General features: G+C 46.9%; 1 protein-coding gene across 3 annotated transcripts in view; it reads left to right on the forward strand.

Annotated features, from left to right (window-relative positions):
- LOC102461827 (disintegrin and metalloproteinase domain-containing protein 10-like) overlaps positions 1-21632 on the forward strand; it is a 34109-nt gene that overhangs the window by 7605 nt on the left and 4872 nt on the right. For 2 of the 3 annotated variants that reach the window (XM_025180195.2, XM_075903094.1), the window contains exons 4-12: positions 4564-4722; positions 6263-6357; positions 9236-9358; positions 11401-11493; positions 12043-12202; positions 13041-13201; positions 14965-15136; positions 18828-18972; positions 20310-20493. In XM_025180195.2, coding sequence (XP_025035980.2) covers positions 4564-4722; positions 6263-6357; positions 9236-9358; positions 11401-11493; positions 12043-12202; positions 13041-13201; positions 14965-15136; positions 18828-18972; positions 20310-20493 — 1292 coding nt within the window. The remainder of the gene's footprint in view (positions 1-4563; positions 4723-6262; positions 6358-9235; positions 9359-11400; positions 11494-12042; positions 12203-13040; positions 13202-14964; positions 15137-18827; positions 18973-20309; positions 20494-21632) is intronic. The other variant, XM_075903093.1, reaches the window with a different exon arrangement.

Below are 21632 nucleotides of genomic sequence, written 5' to 3' on the forward strand. Positions count from 1 at the left end.
TCGTGCAGGTGGAGGAGTGGCACTATATGTGAAAGAAAATTTAGAATCAAATGAAGTAAAAATCTTAAATGAATCAACATGTTCCATAGAATCACTATGGATAGTAATTCCCTGCTCTAATAAGAATATAACAGTAGGGCTCTATTATCGACCACCTGACCGGTACAGTAATAGTGACTATGAAATGCTAAGGGAGATTATAGAAAGGCTATCAAAATTAAGAACTCAGTAATAGTGGGGGATTTCAACTATCCCCATATTGACTGGGTACACGTCACCTCAAGACAAGATGCAGAGGCAAAATTTCTTGATAAATTAAACAACTGCTTCGTGAAGCAGCTGGTACAGGAACCCACAAGGGGAGAGGCAATTCTTGATTTAGTCCTGAGTGGCATGCAGGATCTGTTCCAAGAGGTAACTATAACAGGACCGCTTGGAAATAGTGACCATAATATAACAACATTTAACATTCATGTAGTGGGAAGAACACCTCAGCAGCCCAACACTGTGGTATTTAATTTCAAAAAGGGGAACTATGCAAAAATGAGGAGGTTAGTTAAACAGAAATTAAAAGGTACAGTGACTAAAGTAAAATCCCTGCAAACTGCATGGACACTTTTCAAAGACCCCATAATAGAGGCCCAACTTAAATGTATACCCCAAATTAAAAATCGTAGTAGAAGAACTAAAAAAGAGCCACGGTGAGTTAACCATGTAAAAGAAGCAGTGAGAGATGAAAAGACATCTTTTAAAAAGTGGAAGTCAGATCTTAGTGAGATAAATAGAAAGGAGCATAAACACTGCCAAATTAAGTATAAAGATGTACTGTAATAAGAAAAGCCAAAAAGGAGTTTGAAGAACAGCTAGCCCAAAACTCAAAAGGTAATAACAAAACATTTTTTAAGTACATCAAAAACAGGAAGCCTGCTAAATAACCAGTGGGGCCCCTGGATGATTGAGATACAAAAGGAGCACTTAAAGACGATAAAGTCATTGAGGAGAAATTAAATGAATTATTTGCTTCAGTCTTCACAGCTAAGGATGTTAGGGAGATTCCCAAATCTGATCCATCCTTTGTAGGTGACAAATCTGAGGACTTGTCACAGATTGAAGTGTCATTAGAGGAGATTTTGGAATTAATTGATAAACTTAACAATAACAAGTCACTGGGACCAGATAGCATTCACCTAAGAGTTCTGAAAGAGCTCAAACATGAAATTGCGGAACTATTAATTATGGTGTGAAACCTATCCTTTAAATAAGCTTCTATACTCAATGACTGGAAGATAGCTAATGTAACGCCAATATTTAAAAAGGCCTCTAGAGGTGATCTTGGCAATTACAGACCGGTAAGTCTAATGTCAATACTGGGCAAATTAATTGAAACAATAGAAAAGAATAAAATTGTCAGACACATAGAAGAACATAATTTGTTAGGCAAAAGTCACATGGTTTCTGTAAAGGGAAATCATGTCTTACTAGTCTATTAGAGTTCTTTGAAGGGGTCAACAAACACGTGGGCAAGGGGGATCCAGTAGATATAGTGTACTTAGATTTCCAGAAAGCCTTTGACAAGGTCCCTCACCAAAGGCTCTTGCGTAAATTAAGTTGTCATGGGATAAGAGGAAAGATCCTTACATGGACTGAGAACCGGTTAAAAGACAGGAAACAAAGGGTAGGAATAAATGGTAAACTTTCAGAATGGAGAGGGGTAACTTGTGGGCTGTGTCTACACTGGCAAGTTATTCCGGAAAATCAGCTGCTTTTTCGGAAAAACTTGCCAGCTGTCTACACTGGCCGCTTGAATTTCCGGAAGAGCACTGACGATCTAATGTAAAATCATCAGTGCTTTTCCGGAAAAACTATGCTGCTCCCGTTCGGGCAAAAGTCTTTTTCCAGAAAACTGTTCCAGAATAGGGCCAGTGTAGACAGCACAGTAGTGTTTTCTGCAAAAAAGCCCCGATCGCGAAAATGACGATCGGGGCTTTTTTGAGGAAAAGCGCGTCTAGATTGGCCACAGACGCTTTTCCGCAAAAAGTGCTTTTCCTCAAAAGCGTCCTGCCAATCTAGATGCGCTTTTCCGAAAATCATGCCAGTGTAGACGTAGCCGTGGTGTTCCCCAGCGGTCAGTCCTAGGACCAATCCTATTCAACTTATTCATAAATGATCTGAAGAAAGGGGTAAGCAGTGAGGTGGCAAAGTTTGCAGACGATACTAAACTGCTCAAGGTAGTTAAGACCAAAGCAGACTGTGAAGAACTTCAAAAAGATCTCACCAAACTAAGTGATTGGGCAACAAAATGGCAAATTAAATTTAAATTGGAGAAATGTAAAGTAATACACACGGGAAAAAATAACCCCAACTATATATACAATATGATGGGGGCTAATTTAGCTACAACTGATCAGGAAAGAAATCTTGGAGTCATCATGGATAGTTCTCTGAAGATGTCCACACAGTGTGCAATGACAGTCAAAAAAGCAAACAGGATGTTAGGAATCATTAAAAAAGGGATAAAAAATAAGACGGAGAATATCTTATTGCCCTTATATAAAACCATGGTACGCCCACATCTTGAATACTGCGGACAGATGTGGTCTCCTCATCGCAAAAAAAGATATACTGGCATTAGAAAAGGTTCAGAGAAGGACAACTAAAATGATTAGGGGTTTGGAATGGATCCCATATGAGGAAAGATTAAAGAGACTAGGACTTTTCAGCTTAGAAAAGAGGAGACTAAGGGGGGATATGATAGAGGTCTATAAAATCATGAGTGGTGTGGAGAAAGTGAATAAGGAAAAGTTATTTACTTGTTTCCATAATATAAGAACTAGGGGCCACCAGATGAAACTAATGGGCATCAGGTTTAAAACAAATAAAAGGAAGTTCTTCTTCACATGGCGCACAGTCAACCTGTGGAACTCCTTGCCTGAGGAGGTTGTGAAGGCTAGGACTATAACAGGGTTTAAAAGAGAACTAGATACATTCATGGAGGTTAAGTCCATTAATGGCTATTAGCCAGGATGGGTAAGGAATGGTGTCCCTAGCCTCTGTTTGTCAGAGGGTAGAGATGGATGGCAGGAGAGAGATCACTTGATCATTACCTGTTTGATTCTCTCCCTCTGGAACACCTGGCATTGGCCACTGTTGGCAGACAGGGTACTGGGCTTTGGTCTGACCCAGTGTGGCCATTCTTATGTTCTTATATGTCTAAAATGATGGGGCCTAATTTAACTGTTGTCAATCTAGAGAGAGATCTTGGAATCATTGTGGATCGTTCTCTGAAAACATCCACTTGCTGTGCAGCAGCAGTCAAAAAAGCAAACAGATTGTTAGGAATCATTTTAAAAGGGATAGAGAATAAGACATAAAATATCTCATTGCCTCTGTATAAATCCATGATACGCCCACACCTTCAATACTGTGTGCAGATGTGGTCAGGGTCGACCTGAGCCATTTTGGCTCCCCGGGCTCTGGGCCCCAGGCGCGCAGTGCCACCCCTGGAGCGCACGGAACCGCATCTGCGCACAGGGCACATGTGCTACCCAGTCGGCCCAGCCACCGCCGATGGCGCGCAGCCTGGGGCCCACCCAGGGCGGGCTGCGCCTGGCCATGCAGGGCCCTGTGGCCGTGGGGGGAAGGGCGCTGCTGGCTGGTGCTGCGGGGGTTAACACGGCCACTGCCCCAGGTGGCCGCTGCAGTCTGCCAGGAGCCAGGCGCCCCCCGTAGGTTGGTGGCCTGGGCAGCTGCCCAGCTAGCTCACCCCTTAATCCAGCCCTGGATGTGGTCACCTCATTTCAAAAATATATATCTTAGCATTGAAAAAAGTTCAGAAAATGGCAACCAAAATTATTCAGGCTATGGAAGGCTGACGTTAATAAAACTGAGATTTTCAGCTTAGAAAAGAGATTAAGGGGGGTTATGATAGAAATCTGTAAAATCATGGCTGGCGTGGAGAAAGTAAATAAGGAAAAGCGATTTACTTGTTCCCATAAGACAAGAACTAAGGGTCACCAAATGAAACCAATAGGTAGCAGGTTTAAAACCAACCAAAGGAAGTGTTTCTTCACACAGTGCACAGTCAACAGGTGGAACTCCTTGCCAGAGGATGTGAAGACCAGGACTTGAACAGGATTAAAAAAAAATGATATAAAGTCATGTATGTATTGTCCATCAATGGCTATTAGCCAGGATGGGCAGGAATAGCGTCCCTAGCCTCTGTTTGCCAGAAGCTGGGAATGGGCAACAGAGGATGGATTGATGGTTCCCTCATCTGCTCATTCCCTCTGGGGCCCTAGCATTCGTCACTGTCGGCAGACAGGACACTGGGCTAGAGGGACCTCTGGTCTGACCCAGTCTGGCTGTTCTTAGGTTCTAATGTCAGTATCCACAGCAGAGGTTTCTGGGATGTTGATACTTTTGCTCCACACCCAGAATCCAGGGGCCAGCCCTATCGCAGACATTAACAGCTGATCTGTGTTATTAGCACCAGGCCCTTTTGTTACCCGGGGAACCAGGTAAAGCCTCCTTCTCATTGTCTCCATCTGGGTGCCTGTGGAACAGATGAGCCTGGTTCTTTCTGCCATGGCGCCATCGTCAATGGCCTTTTCGAGGGGTTTATCAGAACCAAGAACGGCACCTTCTACGTGGAGGCTTCCAGGGCATCTGCCAGCAATGAGACGTCTCCGGGCCATTCTCTCATCCACCGTGAGAGTGACATCGGTGAGCTCTCTCCTGGGCTTTGGCGCGACGGGTCAGAGTGAAACGCACTTGGGTCTCCCCTGCCGTCAGGGCCTGGTCCCTTTGCACTTCAGTCACAAGGCCTTTCCTCTCTTAGTCGCGAAGGGGATCAAACCCCTAGCCCAAGGCCATCTGCAGGCTGAGCACTTCCCCATTCTGACCACAAAACATTTTGAAAAAGTGATTTAACCCGGCCCCTGTGGCTGCCAGTCAAGGGGTTGGGGGTGGGACACAGGCACTCACCCGTGCACAGCTCACAGCAGCATCCAGGTCCCCAGTGCCCACATTGTCTCAGCTGCAGAGGGCGCCACTTGGTCCGGGAAGCCAAACCGTCTGCCTCCACTGCAGCGCGAACCCAGCTGACCAGGGAGCTGCCCGAACTGAGGCTCTTCTGCAGCCGGTGGGGGGCAGGGAGGGTGGGTTTCACTTTCGGTTCCCTGAGCAGGGGTGGGAGATCCCAGTGCAAGGGTACGGATGCTAGTGGGAGAGGGGCACTGTCTGGGCTCCTGGACACACCATGAGACACTATCAATGTGCATGTACTGGACTGCCAGCCCCAAGAGTTCAAAACTCATGCATCTGGCCCCCCACCGCCCATAAAGAGAATGGTGTCTTGAAATCACAGATAAAAATGCACTTGGGATCTTCTGTTCAAGGTCTTCGGCTGAACTTGGGGCATGTTTTCCAGCTTTTCTCCTCGAACTATGAGACCTAAAAAGTCTCAGAGGGGTCACCGTGTTAGTCTGTAACTTTAAAAACAATGAGTGGTCCTGTGGCATCTTAGGGCATGTCTACACTAAGGATGTTAAATATCGATTAATTTACTAGTCGATTAGTTGATGGAATTTCCACAGAACTCCCCAGCTGACCCCAGGCTCTGCGCAGCATTTCAAAGCGGCAGCACCGCATGGAGCCCAGAGTCAGCAGGAGTGGATCCTGCCGCTTTGAAATGCACAAGAGCCCCTCTTTTGTGCATTTCAAAGCAGAAGCACCCGTGTAGAGCCTGGAGTCAGCAGGACTTCCCTCTGGCCCTGGGCTGCACACGGCATGACCGTTTTGAAATTTACAAGAATCCCCATCAGGGGCTCTTGTGCATTTCAAAGCAGAAGTGCCCACATGGAGCTTGGGGTCAGCGGGGGACTGAGAGTTGTCTGCTGACTCCAGGCTCCATGCTGCACTTCCGCTCTGAAATTCTTCATGAAGCCTGGGTCAGCTGGGGACTCCTCAACTGACCCCGGGTTCCATGGAAATGCTGCACGGAGCCCAGGATCCACGGAAATACTGCACAGAGCCTGGCATTTCAAAGCGGCAGCGCCACATGGAGCCCCCGGATTCCGTGCAGTGCTGCTGCTTTTAAGTACCCCCCCTTGCTGCCACTATCTGATAGAGGCAGCAGGGGGAGGAGCGACTAGTTGACTAGCCTGTTGACTATCCGATAAGCGTTTGCTAGTTGTATGTTGTTAGTTGTATCTATCAGCACACAGTGATATTTCTTTGAGTAACACCTGAATTTCGGTTCTAGATTATTCTTCCTTCTTAGAAGATCCAGCCTCTGCTTTGTCAACTTGGAGAGCACACCAGGCCCTGCAGAATTTCCAACAGGAGCTCACGTTAAAGGTGAAATGAAATGGAAGGGAATCCTCTTAGTTGAAAATGAAATAAATGTAAGCAACGATTATGCTGCAAAAACCCCTACTGCCTGGGGCATTGATTGCTTTGAATTCACTGAACATGGGGACCGACAGCGTCCGTGGACCCCAGAGCAAGGTGTGGGGAGGCCGGCTCTGCGGCCCTGGAAGGAACATGAGGCCTTGGGCAGAAGAGGCAGGGTCGGGGCAGCCAGCTTCCAACGCCATTCAGATCACAGAACTAGGCCCCCTATCCTCGCAGGGCTGTGCAGGGCGTTTGGAGCGACTCCAGCAGGGATCAAATGGCCCAAGGCTCCAGCTGCTGCAGCAGCAGCATCTGGGAACCCCAGACCCCTTGGAATTGACGGGCCCCTGAGGGTCTGCTCTCCTCCCCTGCCCACCGTCGGAGGGCCTGACTAAATACAATGCCTGTGTAGAATGTAACATGATGGCATTCTAGGGGCTTAGCTGTTCAGAAGCCTGGGTCTCATTATGGTCTGTAGCTTCCCAGATAGAAAGAAACGTGAGGCTAATTACATGATCCCACATAAGAATGTGGGATCCAGCTCAGAACTCCCTCTGCATTTGGGAGGAGAGCTGGTTGGTTGAAAGGAAAATGGAAACATGCCCACATTTTTTGTGAATTTTTAGAATGTGCAATTTTGTCAGAAATTTGAAATTAAAATAAAAAAGCAAACTGGAAACAAAAAAGGGCGGGTGTGTTGGGGAGGGAGAGGGACACACGCCATCAACATTTTTTCTTGCTTCCCTGCCCCGCTTCAAAAGTTCCTTGAAATTTCAGAATGTGAAAGATTTCCATCAGCTTTCTTTGGGAGAATTAGTATGTGTGGTTGTGGGGTGGAGGGGAGAGGCAGTTGTTTGGGCCCATGATATTTACTTTAGTTCAGGCAAAAACTCTCTGGGGTCTTGAGTCAAATTATAACTCCAAAACACTGGGCCAGGTTTCATCAGGTTCATTTAATGTTCCATCAAGTTTTAGGTCAAAAGGGACCATCTAGTCTGAGCTCCTGTATAGAATAGGCCATTATATTTCATTCAGCTCCAAAACTGCACACGATAGTCAAGTCCAAAGCAGACTGTGAAGCACTTCAAAAGGATCTCACAAAACTACGTGATTGTGCAACATAATGGCAGATGAATTTTATTGTTGATAAATGCAAAGTAATGCACATTGGAAAATATAATCCCAACTATACGTATAAAACGATGGGGACTAATTTAGCTGTTACCACCTGAGAGAGATCTTGAAGTCACTGTGATAGCTCTCTGAAAACATCCATTCAATGTGCAGCAGCAGTCATAGCAAAAGCAAACAATGTAGGGAATCATTAAAAAAGGGGCAGAGAATAAAACAGAGACCATCTTACTGGCTTTATATAAATCCATGGTACGCCCACATCTTGAATACTGTGAGCAATGGTCTCAAGTTACAGTGGGGGAGGTCTAGGTTGGATATTAGGAAAAACTATTTCACTAGAAGGGTGGTGAAGCACAGGGATGGGTTCCCTAGGGAGGTGGTAGAATCACCATCCCTAGAGGTTTTTAAGTCGCTGCTTGGTCCTGCTTTGGGCAGGGGGATGGACTTGATGACTCCTGAGGTCTCTTCCAACCCTAGGATTCTATGTCAGTGAGTAGTCGACTACCTGATAGGCATAAGCTTACCGGGTAGTCGAGTGAAGTATCGACTACTCGCTGGTCCGGGACGCTGCGCCTCTGCATTTTAAATGTAGTAAGAGCCCGCCCAGCGACTTTTACCACATTTAAAATTCAGAGCCACGGCACGGGGGCTCTTGGAGCTGACACGAGCCAGGACTGCTCAGTCCCAGCTTAAGCTGGCTCCTGGAGCTACCTCCATTGCGGCTGAGTAGAGCAGCCCTTATTGACTAATTGACACATGATTAGCCAGATAACCGCAAAGTAACATCCTTAGGGCAGATGTTGTGGCCTCATCTCCAAAAAGAGACCCTGACACTGGAAAACGTTCAGAAAAGGGCAACAACACAGATGAAGAGTGTGGAACGGCTGCCTTGTGAGGAGAGATTAGTAAAATGGGGACATGTCAGCTTGGAAAAGAGATGCCGAAGGGGGGATAGGCGAGAGGTTCAGGGAGGGAGCGCGGGGGACTCGGTATGGCCGTTCTTATGTCCTCCTGAGTCCAGCAAGCTGAGAGCAAAGCACCAAGGCCCCAGCAGAACTAAATTGTTGCATGTCACGGGCAAAGGGCAGACGAGGCCAACGTGCGCCATTGCCCGACGACCCTGCAGTGGCAGGGGATTGCTTAGGTGGAGTATGCTCAGGTACACTAGCAAGCGGTCTGTGCCCCATGTGGCAGAGGGAGGCAAAAAGCCCTTACAAACAGACTTCATTGCAGTTTGCCAACCAGATAGATCTCTGGCTTCCATCAGACACCAGTCAAAGCGTGGGTGGTTTTCAGCTGAACTTGGCTCTGGAGTTGTTCTGAACCCAGGTCTTAGGACGGAAACCCAGAGGAGCTGGAGCAAATTAAAAGGTTAACATGAGTCCTCGGAAGGAATTTCCCCTCTGAGCAAACTTTGGCCTCTCCATTACCGTCCACTTGTGTTTGCGGCTGGTTCTGGCCTCACGCACGGGCAGGCCACTGACCTAGATGGACTATTGGTCTGATCCACTTGACCAGCGCCTGTGGCTTTGATTTAGAAAAGCAGCACTCTAGCAGAGCATTAATCACATATTGGACTTTACACACACACGCATCAATCCCCTTGACTTTGCTGAATCGGGGCCTACGTTCCTAACTGAACCTGCTGCCATTTTGTTCAACTTTCCCTGAGAATATTCCTATGGACTTCTTACCTCCTACCAAACAGGGAGAAACCTTGGAAAGGCAGAGGAGGAGTTTGGATCACTCTAGGACATCCTGCCTGCTACACCTTCAAGCTGATTACTTGTTCTACCAAAGATTTGGCACCACAGAAGCAGTGATTGCTCAGGTAAGAAATACGGTGTTATTAATTAATTAGTTTGCATTGATTTTCATTGTGTAATCCAAAAAGAACATTTGATGAATATGTTGTTATGCTGTATCAAATATTACTACTGTAATTTCAGTTCCCATCCATTCATGCACCACTGAAGTGCAGCCACCTCTGGTGGAAGAACATGCCAGCTGTTTAATAGTACACATAGCCAACACTCTGAAATGGGTTTGACCGCATCTTCAGTACAGTGGTTTTCCCACTGATGTAGGTGATCCACCTCTCCAGGAAGTGGAGGCCAAGTGGATGGAAGAATTGTGGTCTTAACCTAGCCATGTTTAAGCAGAGGTTAGGGTTAACTTAACTACAGTGACATTTTTCACAGCCCTGAGTCCTCTCACTAGGTTGATCTCATTTTTAAGTGAAGACCAGATCTTAGAGACGTGAGCTGTAGAACTAAAACTACAAAGCAGCAGCAATTTATGCTTGAGAGGTTTTTGTGGATTTCATAGGATCATAAAATATTAGAACTGGAAGGGACCTTGAGAGGTCATTGAGACTAGTCCCCTGTACTCATGACAGGACCAAGCACCATCTAAATCATCCCTGACAGGTGTCTGTCTAACCTGCTCTTAAATATCTGCAATGATGGAGATTCCACTTCCTCCCCAGGCAATTTATTTCAGTGTTTAACCACCCTGACAGGTAGGGAGTTTTTCCTAATGTCCAACCCAAACCTCCCTTGCTGCAATTTAAGCCCATTGCTTCTTGTCCTATCATCAGAGGGTAAGGAGAACACTCTTTTAGATACTTGAAAGTACTATTACTGCTATTACATCCCCACTCAGTCTTCTCTTTTCCAAACTCCACAAACCCAGTTCTTTCAATCTTCTCTCCTACGTCACATTTTCTAGACCTTTAATCATTCTTGTTGCTCTTCTCTGGACCTTCTTCAATTTCTCCACATCTTCCTTGAAATGTGGTGCCCAGAACTGGACACAATACTCCAATTGAGGCCTAATCAGCACAGAATAGAGCAGTAGAATGATTTCTTGTGTCTTGGTTACAACACTCCTGTTAATGCGTCCCAGAATGATGTTGCAACAATGTTACCCTATTGACTCATATTTAGCTTGTGGTCCACTTTGACCCCTAGATCCCTTTCTGCCGTACTCCTTCCTAGACAGTCGCTTCCCATTCTGTATGTGTGAGACTGACTGTTGCTTCCTACGTGGAGCACTTTGCATTTGTCCTTATTCAACTTCATCCTATTTACCTCAGACCATTTCTCCTATTTGTCCAGATGACTTTGAATTATGACCATGTCCTCCAGAGCACTTGCAATCCTTCCCAGCTTGAACTAAGGAGGTCTGGTCAGTTCCTGGCTCTTTTGCCAACTTCCTGGGTGGCCTGTGGCAAGTCACTTCATCTCTCTGGGCCCTTTCTCTAAATTCCTATCTCTAAAATGGGGATCATCGTCCTTTGCCTTGCCCATTTTGATTACAAGTGTTTAACACAACAGGCCCTGACTGTGAATGGGGACTTTTGGGGCAACTGCCCTAGAAATAAGATGACGTTTTAGGTATATTAACATCGGGGGACTGGAATGAGGCACTCATCTGCCCTGTAGGACTTGCTATAGCATTTTGCTAAAGTGCTTTTAATTAGATTGTGAACTAACTTTCCATAAAGCTGAATCTTTTTTCTGCCCCATCAGAGCAGAAACAATAAGATCATCTACCTGCGTTTTCCTTTCTGCTTTCGATCAGTTCACATGTGAGGAGTATAAAACTTCCCTGTCACCGCGTGCTTTTCATCAGCAGTTCTCAAAGGTTTCACAAAGGACATCAGTATCACGACCTCTGTTTCACAGGAGGGGAAATGGAGGCACCATGTATTGACATGGTGACCTAAGGTCATCTAATAGGCTAGTGGCAGAGCCAGAAATAATTTAAAAACAACAAACAGATCTTTTCAGTTGCACTCCAGGGCTTAGGGCACAAAAAGGTTTCTTTTTTTCCCTCCCAGTTATATTAACATTTCTGTCTTCCCCACAGATTTCTAGCTACATAAAAGCTGTGAATGCAATTTACGAAAACACAGATTTTAATGGTATCAGGAACATCGACTTCAAAGTGAAAACACTAAATGTAAGTTGGCAGGGCACTTGGGCTGGATTTGTTTCTGGACTTGATGACCTTCTGAGGTCTCTTCCTGCTCTATGGTTTCAAACTCCAATGCCAGCACAGATGGATTTCAGATTGAATTTTCTAGTGGGCAGCTTCCTGCTGCAGAGTGAACAAAAACTAGCATGAGGTGATTTGAAGGAAACAGGATGGATCGGGGCAGTGTTCCCTGTAAGCTGTGCGCTTGTTCAGGAGAAATTTAAATGCGGCCGGCTAATTAGCAGAGTGCCAACAACTAGGGTTTTTTGTTTCTCCTGGTGGTGCACATTGAAACATGCCTTGGTGCCCATAAAATTATTCTGCACATGGATGGGAAAAGTCTGCACATAGATGGAAAAGATCAGAATGAGGGTCCTTCACTCTCAGGTTGCTCATTCAAAACTAATTTAGGGTGGCAGTGATTACATTTTTCATTGGGTGGCCTCTATGAAAGGAGACTGTAGAAACAATCACCCCTGCTCTGCATCACAGGCAGTAACTGCCTGGCTCGCTCGTGTTGTGTCTACTCTGTAGATAATCCAGGAAGACGATCCTTCTGACTCACCTTTCATCAGCCCCGAAATGCTGCTGTTGCTGCACTCCGAGTCCAACTGGGCCACCTATTGCCTCTCCTACCTCTTCACTGACAGGGATTACAGTGGAGTTCTTGGGATTGCTTTTAATGGACAAGCCGGTAGGAAAGAGCTTTTAGGTTATTTGTATTAAGTTTTGTCCAATGGTAAGTGGTGGTCATTATGACTATCTACACTGACATTTTTTTCCACAGAAGATATGCAAATGAAGCTCTCATTTGCATATCTTCTGCCAATCCTTTTTGCGGAAGAGGATTTGCTAATAAAAAGCCCTGTGTAGGTGGGGCCATTTGTCGGAAAAAAACCCATTTTCGCAAGATCCCTTACTCCACAAAAAATGAGATTTACAGGATCTTGCAAAAAAGGGGGCAGTGTCGACATAGCCTTCGTGTTGCCAGGTGGTGATGTTATACATAGTCTTGCCTGGTTACAGAAATGTGGTGTTTGGTTTTGTGATATATTTGAATGTGGGAAAGCTGTTGCAAATAGCAAGAGAATTTCCTTTCTGAGTGTTTCAAACAAGAGTTGATTTTTGGGGCCGACTTGCTTGGGGCACTGTAGTTTGGGCAGGAAATTCTATCAGAAGCATTTCTGTGTGCTGTTTGTGACCACCTCTGTTCAAGGACAGGTGTCATAAATGGCACTTGGTAAGCACATGTCCTCTGCATCACTGAGTTCTCTCTTATAGGAAACTGAAAACCACTACTGCTGTTAGTATTAATGTAGTGCCTAAAAGCCCCACACATGAACATGAGCTAGATCAACGTACTCAGACTTGATCTTCTGCACCATCCCCCAGGCCCAGTGCTGTCCCTGGTCCAAGAGCTAAACACCTGCTTGAAATCCGACAGAGATTCAGGTGCTTCTGATTCAGGTGTTTTGCTCCCTGATTTTCCAGCTTGCATCCCCGAGAACCTCTGTTTTTCTTGTCTGTGTCAGGTGACTTGGGGGGAATATGTTCCAAGCACCGGAAATTCCAGGACAAGGAGCTTTCTCTCAACACCGGCTTGATCACACTGCAGACATATGGCCAATATTTGCCTCCTAGGCTTCTCCATATCACTCTGGCCCATGAACTTGGCCACAGCCTGGGCGCTCCGGTGAGTACAGCACCTGCATTACCCATTGGGAGTGACACTAAAAAGAAGAGCCGAACAGATGCTTGGTGGAGAAAACTGCAATAAATACATTGTATTTCCCAGGGATCGCAAAGCACTTTACAGATACAGGTCAACATCATTACCCGCTTTCTACAGGAAGGGAAACTGAGGCACAGAGCAGCTGCAAGCTCACTCAGGGATTCTGACCTGATGTGTGTGGTGGGGGTGGGGGTGGGGGTACTATCCAGAACCTTTTCTACTGGCTCACTCATTTCCCACAGGGCTGTTCCAAAATCCTATAGAGTCACTGGGTAGTTTTGGATCAGGCCCTAAATCAGGATACACCTTAGTTTTGGAAGTGTGTCTGAAAAAAACGCTGGGCTCTGAGCATCCTGAAACCTTGCAGTCTGGGCTTATTGCCTAGTTTTTTCAAACTCTTGCTTCGAGGAATCTGGATGCAATGCCAAATGGCCAGTGTTCAAATGCTTAGCACACCTCCAGGACGGGGTGTGGTTGGTGCTCTGTTCATTACATGCATATCAATGGATTGGTTTGTATTGCTATCAGATTGCTGTGGAATGAATGTGTTGGCTTGCGTGGTTTGTGATAGTTCTTAGGCATGTGTAAGAAACATGGAGTTTACACTGATGGATTTGCTGGGTTACTAGCTTGTGCCTATGTTTGGCAAAGCTAGGGTAGGTTTAAGCTATGCTTGTGTGGCTGCCTGTGGAGGCATTCAGAATAACTGAGTTCCAGATGCTGCCTTAATGATTTTACCCCATGGTTTAAATAACTAGCTCCCCTGAAGCAGAATTCAAGTCCCAGCACTGTAGACTCAGATTCCATGAGACAGATACGTTGACTTGCTGTGCTCTGCTGAGCTGTTCTTCCAGCTAAAATCCAAGCTCTTGCCTTGATCTCATGGAGTTTTTTGCATTCGCTGGGTCAGGATCTTCCTTGAGCATTTGTCCTCCCTCAGACCCCTCACTGATCCCTGACGTGCTGGAAAAGTTGACTGAAAAGAGCAACAGTTTGCAAATATCAATGATGGCAGTGGGTGGATGATGAAATTAGACAGTGTTGGGCTGCTGTGTTCTGCCCTAGCGGTGGCTGCATTTGGTGGAGTGAAGTAGTTCCTGTGCCGTTGGTTTATTATTGTAGCAGTGGTGATTATTCATTATACAACATATTATATAATATATTGTTAATATGCACGATAATTACATTAACAACAACAACACAGGGCCCAACTGAGATTAGAGCCCGGTTGGGTTAGGTGCTGAATATACCTACAGTCTAAGAATTTGCCTATCTCGGGATTTTATTCCAAGCATCTTCCACGTCAAATCAATAGCAACAGTCAAGTGCCTAGCAGACTTTGCAGAGTCTGGGGCATTTCTCCCTTTTAGGGTCATAACTCAGGGGTCTTGGGAGTGTTTTCTTGGGTTTTAGTAAATAATGGACAAGCTAAAGGGGGGGAAACTGAGGCACGAAGTGGGGAAGGGACTTGTCCAAGGTCACCTACCAGGTGTGAGCAGAGCCAGAACTGGAACCCAGGGCTAGGGTACTAGATGACACTGACTCGCCATATAAAGTCTGTGAAACAATTTGAGATGGGTCTATTACATATTAATTTCAGCAAAGGATTGTCCTGTATATTAACATATGGGCTGCCAAGGATTCTAACCTTGTATTTGTCTTCAGCCAATAGAAGCGGCTCAATCTCTGTTCCCGTATTCAAAGGGGCTGATCTTTTGTTTCAGCATGATGAGACTGAAGCATGTGCCCGTTTCAGCTTCGACACCACCTATGGGAATTACCTGATGTTCAGCCGCGCCACGGATGGACAGCAATACAACAACGACAAATTCTCCCCATGCAGCATTGAACACATTGGGAACATTCTGAGCACCAAGAAGGACCGGTGCTTTGTAGGCAAGACCCACTCGCCGTGTTTACAGTCTGCCCTTATTTTGCAAATAACTCACTGGTTCTTTGCACAGAGCGAAGCTAGCTCTTACTCTAGGGAGCAATTTATAATAAAGGGGTAGGTTTTGCTTCACCAGAGTTGGAGGCAGGTTTCACAGGTGGCACATTATTTGCAAAAACTGGAATTAGTTATCCTGGAGACGGACATAGATATCACAGCTATGGTGGGTGGGGAGTTCATGAATAGAATTGAATCGAATAGAATCATACATGTGTATGGAAGGGACAGAAGAAGACAGGTGTGCATAAGGATAAATAGATTCAGAGAAGACTTGAGTTATTTAAAATTAGGAAGGGTCCAGTGACAATTGTTTAGCTTCTCTTTTTAGCAGGAATAAGGGGTTATTCTGTGAAACTGACAGCTGGTAAATTCACAACAAACCCAAGAAAAGATTCCCTCTGACACACAATAAATAGTAGCGGGGTCTGTTGTACACAAAAAGATTTTAAAAGCACACAAAAAACTAGATTTCACAGCTTGTGGCGCATGTTTCATGGTTGCAAATTTCGCAAGACCCTAAGAGGGGACACAGGGGCCAACTAACAGAGGGATAGCTGTGTTAGTCTGGATCTGCAAAAGTGACAAGGAGTCCTGTAGCACCTTATAGACTAACAGATGTATTGGAGCATAAGCTTTCGTGGGCAAAGACCCACTTTGTCAGATGCATCTGACGAAGTGGGTTTTTGCCCACGAAAGCTTATGCTCCAATACATCTGTTAGTCTAAAAGGTGCTACAGGACTCCTTGTTGCTTTTGCAGGGGCCATCTAAGAAATTCTGCTCTTCCCCCAGACATACACATTGGCTATGTCTACACTGCAGTCTTCTCGTGCAAAAACTGTTTTGCGCAAGAGTTCTTGTGCAGAAGATCTTCCACAAGAGCGCATCCACACTGCCATGTGCTTTTGTGCAAGAGATGTGCTTTTGCGCAAGAGTGTCCATGTCAGTGTGGACACTGTCTTGCACAAGAAAGCTCTGATGGCCATTTTAGCCATAGGGGTTTCTTACGCAAGAAAATCATGTTGCCTGTCTACACTGCCTTCTTGTGGAAGACCTCTTGCACAAGAGGGCTTATTCCTCATGGGGAAAGGAATAACTCTTCCGGAAGAAGCCCTGTTTTCCGACGCGTTACTGTAAATTTATTTGCGCAAGAACATGCGTGCAGTGTACACACCCAGCAAGTTTTTGAGCAAGAACAGTTGTTCTTGCGCAAAAAGCCTGCAGTGTAGACATAGCCATCATCTTTAAGGCATTGTAATGGGACATCTGCCCCGCATGGGCTCTTCCAGGTGTTACACCCAGCCCTGGAGCTGTGGGGTACACAGCTGAGGCAATTAGCAGCCAATCACGGCTCAGCTAAGGTAGAATAAATAGGGACTCCTGGAGTGGCAGGGAAGAAACTCTTCCTCCAGCTGTGAAGCAGGAGGGACCTGGCTGCCTGGAAGGCTACAGAGGGTACCAAGATGGAGACAGAGCTGGGGAGTTCTGGCCCAACCCCACTCCTAGGCTGAAGGCCTGATATAGAGGTAACTGACTCTGTGGACATGGGGAAGTCAGTGGATGTGATATACCTTGACTTTAGCAAGGCTTTTGATACAGTCTTCCACAATATTCTTGCTAGCAAGTTAAGAGAGTATGGATTGGATAAATGGACTGTCAGATGGATAGAAAGCTGGCTCGACTGTTGGGCCCAACGGGTAGTGATCAACGGCTCGATGTCAGGTTGGCCGTCGGTTTCTAGCGGAGTGCCCCAAGGATCTGTTCTAGGACCAGTTTTGTTCAACATTTTTATTAATGACCTGGATGAGAGGATGCACCCTCAGCAAGTTTGCGAAAGATACTAAACTAGGGGAGAGGTAGATACGCTGAAGGGCAGGGAGAGAGTCCTGAGTGACCTAGACAAATTAGAGGACTGGGCCAAAAGAAATCTGATCGGTTCAACAAAGACAAGTGTAGAGTTCTGCACTTGGGACAGAAGAATCCCAAGCATTGTTACAGGCTGGGGACCGACAGACTAAATAGCAGTTCTGCAGAAAAGGACCTGGGGATTACAGTGGATGAGAAGCTGGATATGAGTCAACAGTGTGCCCTTGTAGCCAAGAAGGCTAGTGGCGCATTAGGAAGAGCATTGCCAGCAGATCGAGAGAAGTGATTATTCCCCTTTATACTGCTCTGGTGAAGCTACACCTGGAGCATTGTGTCCAGTTCTGGGCCCCCCACTATAGAAAGGATGTGGACACATTGAGGCTGTGACTAGACTGCATCCCTTTTTCGTAAAAGGGATGCAAATTAGATGTATCGCAATTGCTAATGAAGCAGGGATTTAAATCTCCCCCACTTCATTAGCATAAAAATGGCTGCCGCTTTTTTTTTTGGCACAGAGCTTTGCTGGAAAAAAGTGCCAGTCTAGACGCGGATCTTTCGGAAAATAAAGCCTCTTCCGAAAGATCCCTTATCCCTCTTAAAATAAGGGATCCTTCGGAAAAGGCTTTATTTTCCGAAAGATCCGCGTCTAGACTGGCGCTTTTTTCCGGCAAAGCTCTGTGCCGAAAAAAAGTGGCAGCCATTTTTATGCTAATGAAGTGGGGGAGATTTAAATCCCCACTTCATTAGCAATTGCGATACGTCTAATTTGCATCTCTTTTACGAAAAAGGGATGCAATCTAGACGTAGCCTGAGAGGGTCCAGCAGAGGGCAACCAAATTGATTAGGGGGCTCAAGCACATGACCTATGAGGAGAGACTGAGGGATTTGGGTTTGTTTAGTCTGCAGAAGAGAAGAGTGAGGGGGGATTTGAAAGCAGCCTTCAACTTCTTGAAGGGGGGTTCCAAAGAGGATGAAGAGAGATTGTTCTCAGTAGTGACCGATGGCTTTAGTAACAAGGAGCAATGGTCTCAAGTTACAATGGGAAAGGTCCAGGTTGGACATTAGAAAAAACTATTTCACTAGGAGGGTGGTGAAGCACTGGAACAGGTTCCCTAGGGAGGTGGTGGAATCTCCATCCCTAGAGGTTTTTAAGTCTTGGCTTGACAGATCCCTGGCTGGGTTGATTGAGTTGGGGTTGGTCCTGCGTTGGGCAGGGGGCTGGACTTGATGACTCCTGAGGTCTCTTCCAGCCCTAGGATTCTATGAGGGGCACTAGAGCTCCAAGGAGGCAGCAGGTCCACACTCCCTTCCTATGAGGTGGGGCTATTTCAGAGTGCAGTTTGCCCTGGGGATGGGGCTAGAGGACGACTGGCAGTGGGTCACCGGGGCAAAGTGGGTGTAGGGGTTGGGGTTCCGTAGGAGGGAAGGACCCAGAGTGCAGGGGCACTGCCACTGAGCAGCACCATGCCCGATGGGTGTTGTGGGCCGGGAGGGGGACAGGGCCTGCAGGAACTCAGAAGACCAATAACTGAGGGCGGGACACCAGTCAGCAAGGGGCGCTCTGAGGCGGAAGAGCTAATTCTCAAGGAGACAAGCAGGAGTCACGCCCTCGTTACAGGCCTTATTGGATATTGTCACCACGCATCAGGGGGCTGGCACTGCTAGACTAGCTGGTCCAAGGAGCTGACTTGGTACGACTGCGTACAGAGGCAGCCGTCTCCACAACTGTTTCCCTTTCTCAACTTTCTACCTGTTTTGCTCCTCCCTGGCAGAAACTGAGCGCCCCGTCTGTGGGAATCAACTCGTAGATCCAGGGGAGGAGTGTGATGTGGGGGACAGTTACTCTGATCCTTGCTGCTACGCTGCCAACGAGCCCAGTGGCATCCGGTGTAGGCTAAAGCCAGGAAAGCAGTGCAGGTAGGTGTCTGCTGTAGGGTTCTCCTCCTTTCCAGACGACTGGAGCCCTTCCAGGAGTCTGATTTGCCTGGCATTCTCCCCCCCCCCCCCCCCATTCCACCTCACTTAAACTACTTGCTTACAAAATCTGACACAAATAGACAAGTCTCACAGCCACCGAAGGACTAAACAATTGCCAACTGTCTCATTTTCACTGCATGATTATAAAATAAATCAACTGTAATATAAATATTGTACTTACCTCAGTGAAAGGCAGGTAGAGCAGTATAAATGAGTCGTCATAGGATATTTTAGTTTGTATAGACTTTGTTAGTGCTGTAGCCTGTTATAAAACTAAGTAAACATCTACGTAAGCTGACGGACTCCCTCCCACCCAGGAAGACCCCTGCATACTCCTAGGAGCACCCCTACCACTGGCTGAGAACCACTGTACAGCGTGTGATCGATTGTTCTTTCTCCTCCCACGCAGACTCTGCAGGGAGCATTTGTTACAGTCATTCAAAAAATCCTTCCCCCCCACCCCATGGCAGTTGGCTGGAAATGCCACAGGTCACTTAAAAGGTGTGTTTTGAGGGGGTGGTCTTGCCCTCACTGGGCGCTGCAGGGAACCAGCTAGGTTAGTTACCAGAAGCATCCAAGAGGCAGCATGAATCTGACCCTTTGTTGGGATCTGACCCTGTGATTCTGCACAGCGTCTAGGCATTTTCAAACCCGTCAAGGAGGCCGCCTCACCCGGCAGAGCGCAGATGACTTCTCCCAAATGCCGTTCACTAGCAGTAACACACTAGTTCAGAAACCCCTCAGCGTTCCAGTTGCGAATGTGTCTCTCCCAGCCCTAGGATTCTGTGAACACCTACTGAAATCCATTTAGGTGCCTAAATACTTTGGAGGGTTTGGGTTGAAGCACCCTGATAGCGGGTCAGTAGTACTACTGGGTAGAGAATCCAAGAGTGCTGACAGCCCCACTCCGCCTCCCCCCGCTCTAACCATTAGTCTCCACTCCTCTTGCAAAACTGGGACTAGAACCCATCAGTCCTGGTTCCTAAGTTGCCCCTTCTCTAACTACTAGGTGTGACTCCCTTTGCAGCACTGGGCATTGCATCCTACGGTCCTGCTTTCCAGTGCCCCGAACTCAAACCACCAGGAAAATGTCACCTCTGCTAACCAAACCAAACCCACCTGGGGAAAATAGGAAGGGGAATGGCAGTTGTAAGGGTCTTGAGCACAGGCCAAAGCCAGGCAGACTTGGGAGCTGGGGTCACGCTGTCATTATTCCACTCAAGTAACGTTGCTGGTCACTTGTGTATTTTCCTATCTCCCATTTCTTGCTCTTCCAGCTCAAGCCAGGGCCTCTGCTGCAGCCAGGACTGCATCTATAAACCCCACGGGGAGCTGTGCCAAGAGGAGACAGCCTGCACCTTTGAGAGCACCTGTTCTGGACTGGCAGCTGAATGCTCTGCGCCCCTTCCCAAAGCCAATTACACTCTCTGCAGCATGGGGACCCAGATCTGCTTAAATGGGGTTAGTCCACAGAGCCGACTAGAGCACTTCTGGGGCCAGATGCAGCTGGAGAAACTAAGAGCTGGAAAAGACCCAGGGTGATGCCTGGGCTTACTGTGTGATAGAGGCTGTGAGTTCGTCAGGGGCATTTTTAGTCAAAGTTGTGGACAGGCAATAAACAAAACCGCACAGCTCCTGACCTCTCCATGACTTAAGGCTCTGTCTATACTGCTTCCTTCTTGCACAAAAGCCTATGCAAATGAAGTGCAGATTAGCATATTGCCATGTTTCACTTACATAATTAGGGGCCATTTTTGCATAAGAGGGGTTTTTTGTGCAAAAAGGAGCCTCCTTTGCGCAAAAGCCTCTTGAGCAAAAACAGAGCCTAATTAATTATGCAAATGAAGTGTGGCAATATACTAATCCATCTTTCATTTGCATAGGCTTTTGCACAAGAAGGAAGCAGTATAGACATAGCCCCATAAATACCTTTGACTAGCTCTTGAGGGGAGGTTGCTGCTGTAGGGGGGGCAGTGGGGAGGCTGCTATGGGGTGGGCAGCTGTGGCACCAGCTACCAGGAGCCACCCAAGCAGCAGCTGCTCCAACTGCCCCAGGGAACTCTGCCTGAGCCGCCGTCAGTGCAGCTGGCTGCAGTGCACCCGAGTGGCTAGCTGCAGAGTTGCTCCAGCAGCGGCCAGTGTGGTGAGCCCTGGAGCCAGCCCCGGGGTCAGCCACACTGGCCCTTGCAGAAGTCATGGAAAGTCACGGAGCCTGGGTCTTCAGCAACCTCTGACAGAAACAGAGCCCTCTGCATGACTGACAAGCCTCAGTCCTTTCGTCCTTTCGTGCAGTCCTCAGTCCTTTCGTGCAGTCCTCTAATCATCCACAGGTCAGGTCCAGCACAGGCAGCAGGAATGCCAGCTTCCCCTATGTAAGGCTCAATTAGTCTGCGGAACCTTCTGCCACAAGAGATTCCTGAGGCTGAGTTCATCAACAGTCCCAAAGGTGGGACTGAAATTTTAAATAGCAGGAATTTCCAGAGCTACTGGACCTTGGGTGGGAATTAAACCATCCTGCATAAGGACATAAATCAACCTTCTAATTACTGAGAGTGAGGAACCAACATTTCCGTTGAGCAGGTTTTGCCAAAGTGCTTGCT

This window comes from Pelodiscus sinensis, chromosome 19, assembly GCF_049634645.1.
Source record: "Pelodiscus sinensis isolate JC-2024 chromosome 19, ASM4963464v1, whole genome shotgun sequence".
Taxonomy (NCBI): Eukaryota; Metazoa; Chordata; order Testudines; family Trionychidae; genus Pelodiscus; species Pelodiscus sinensis.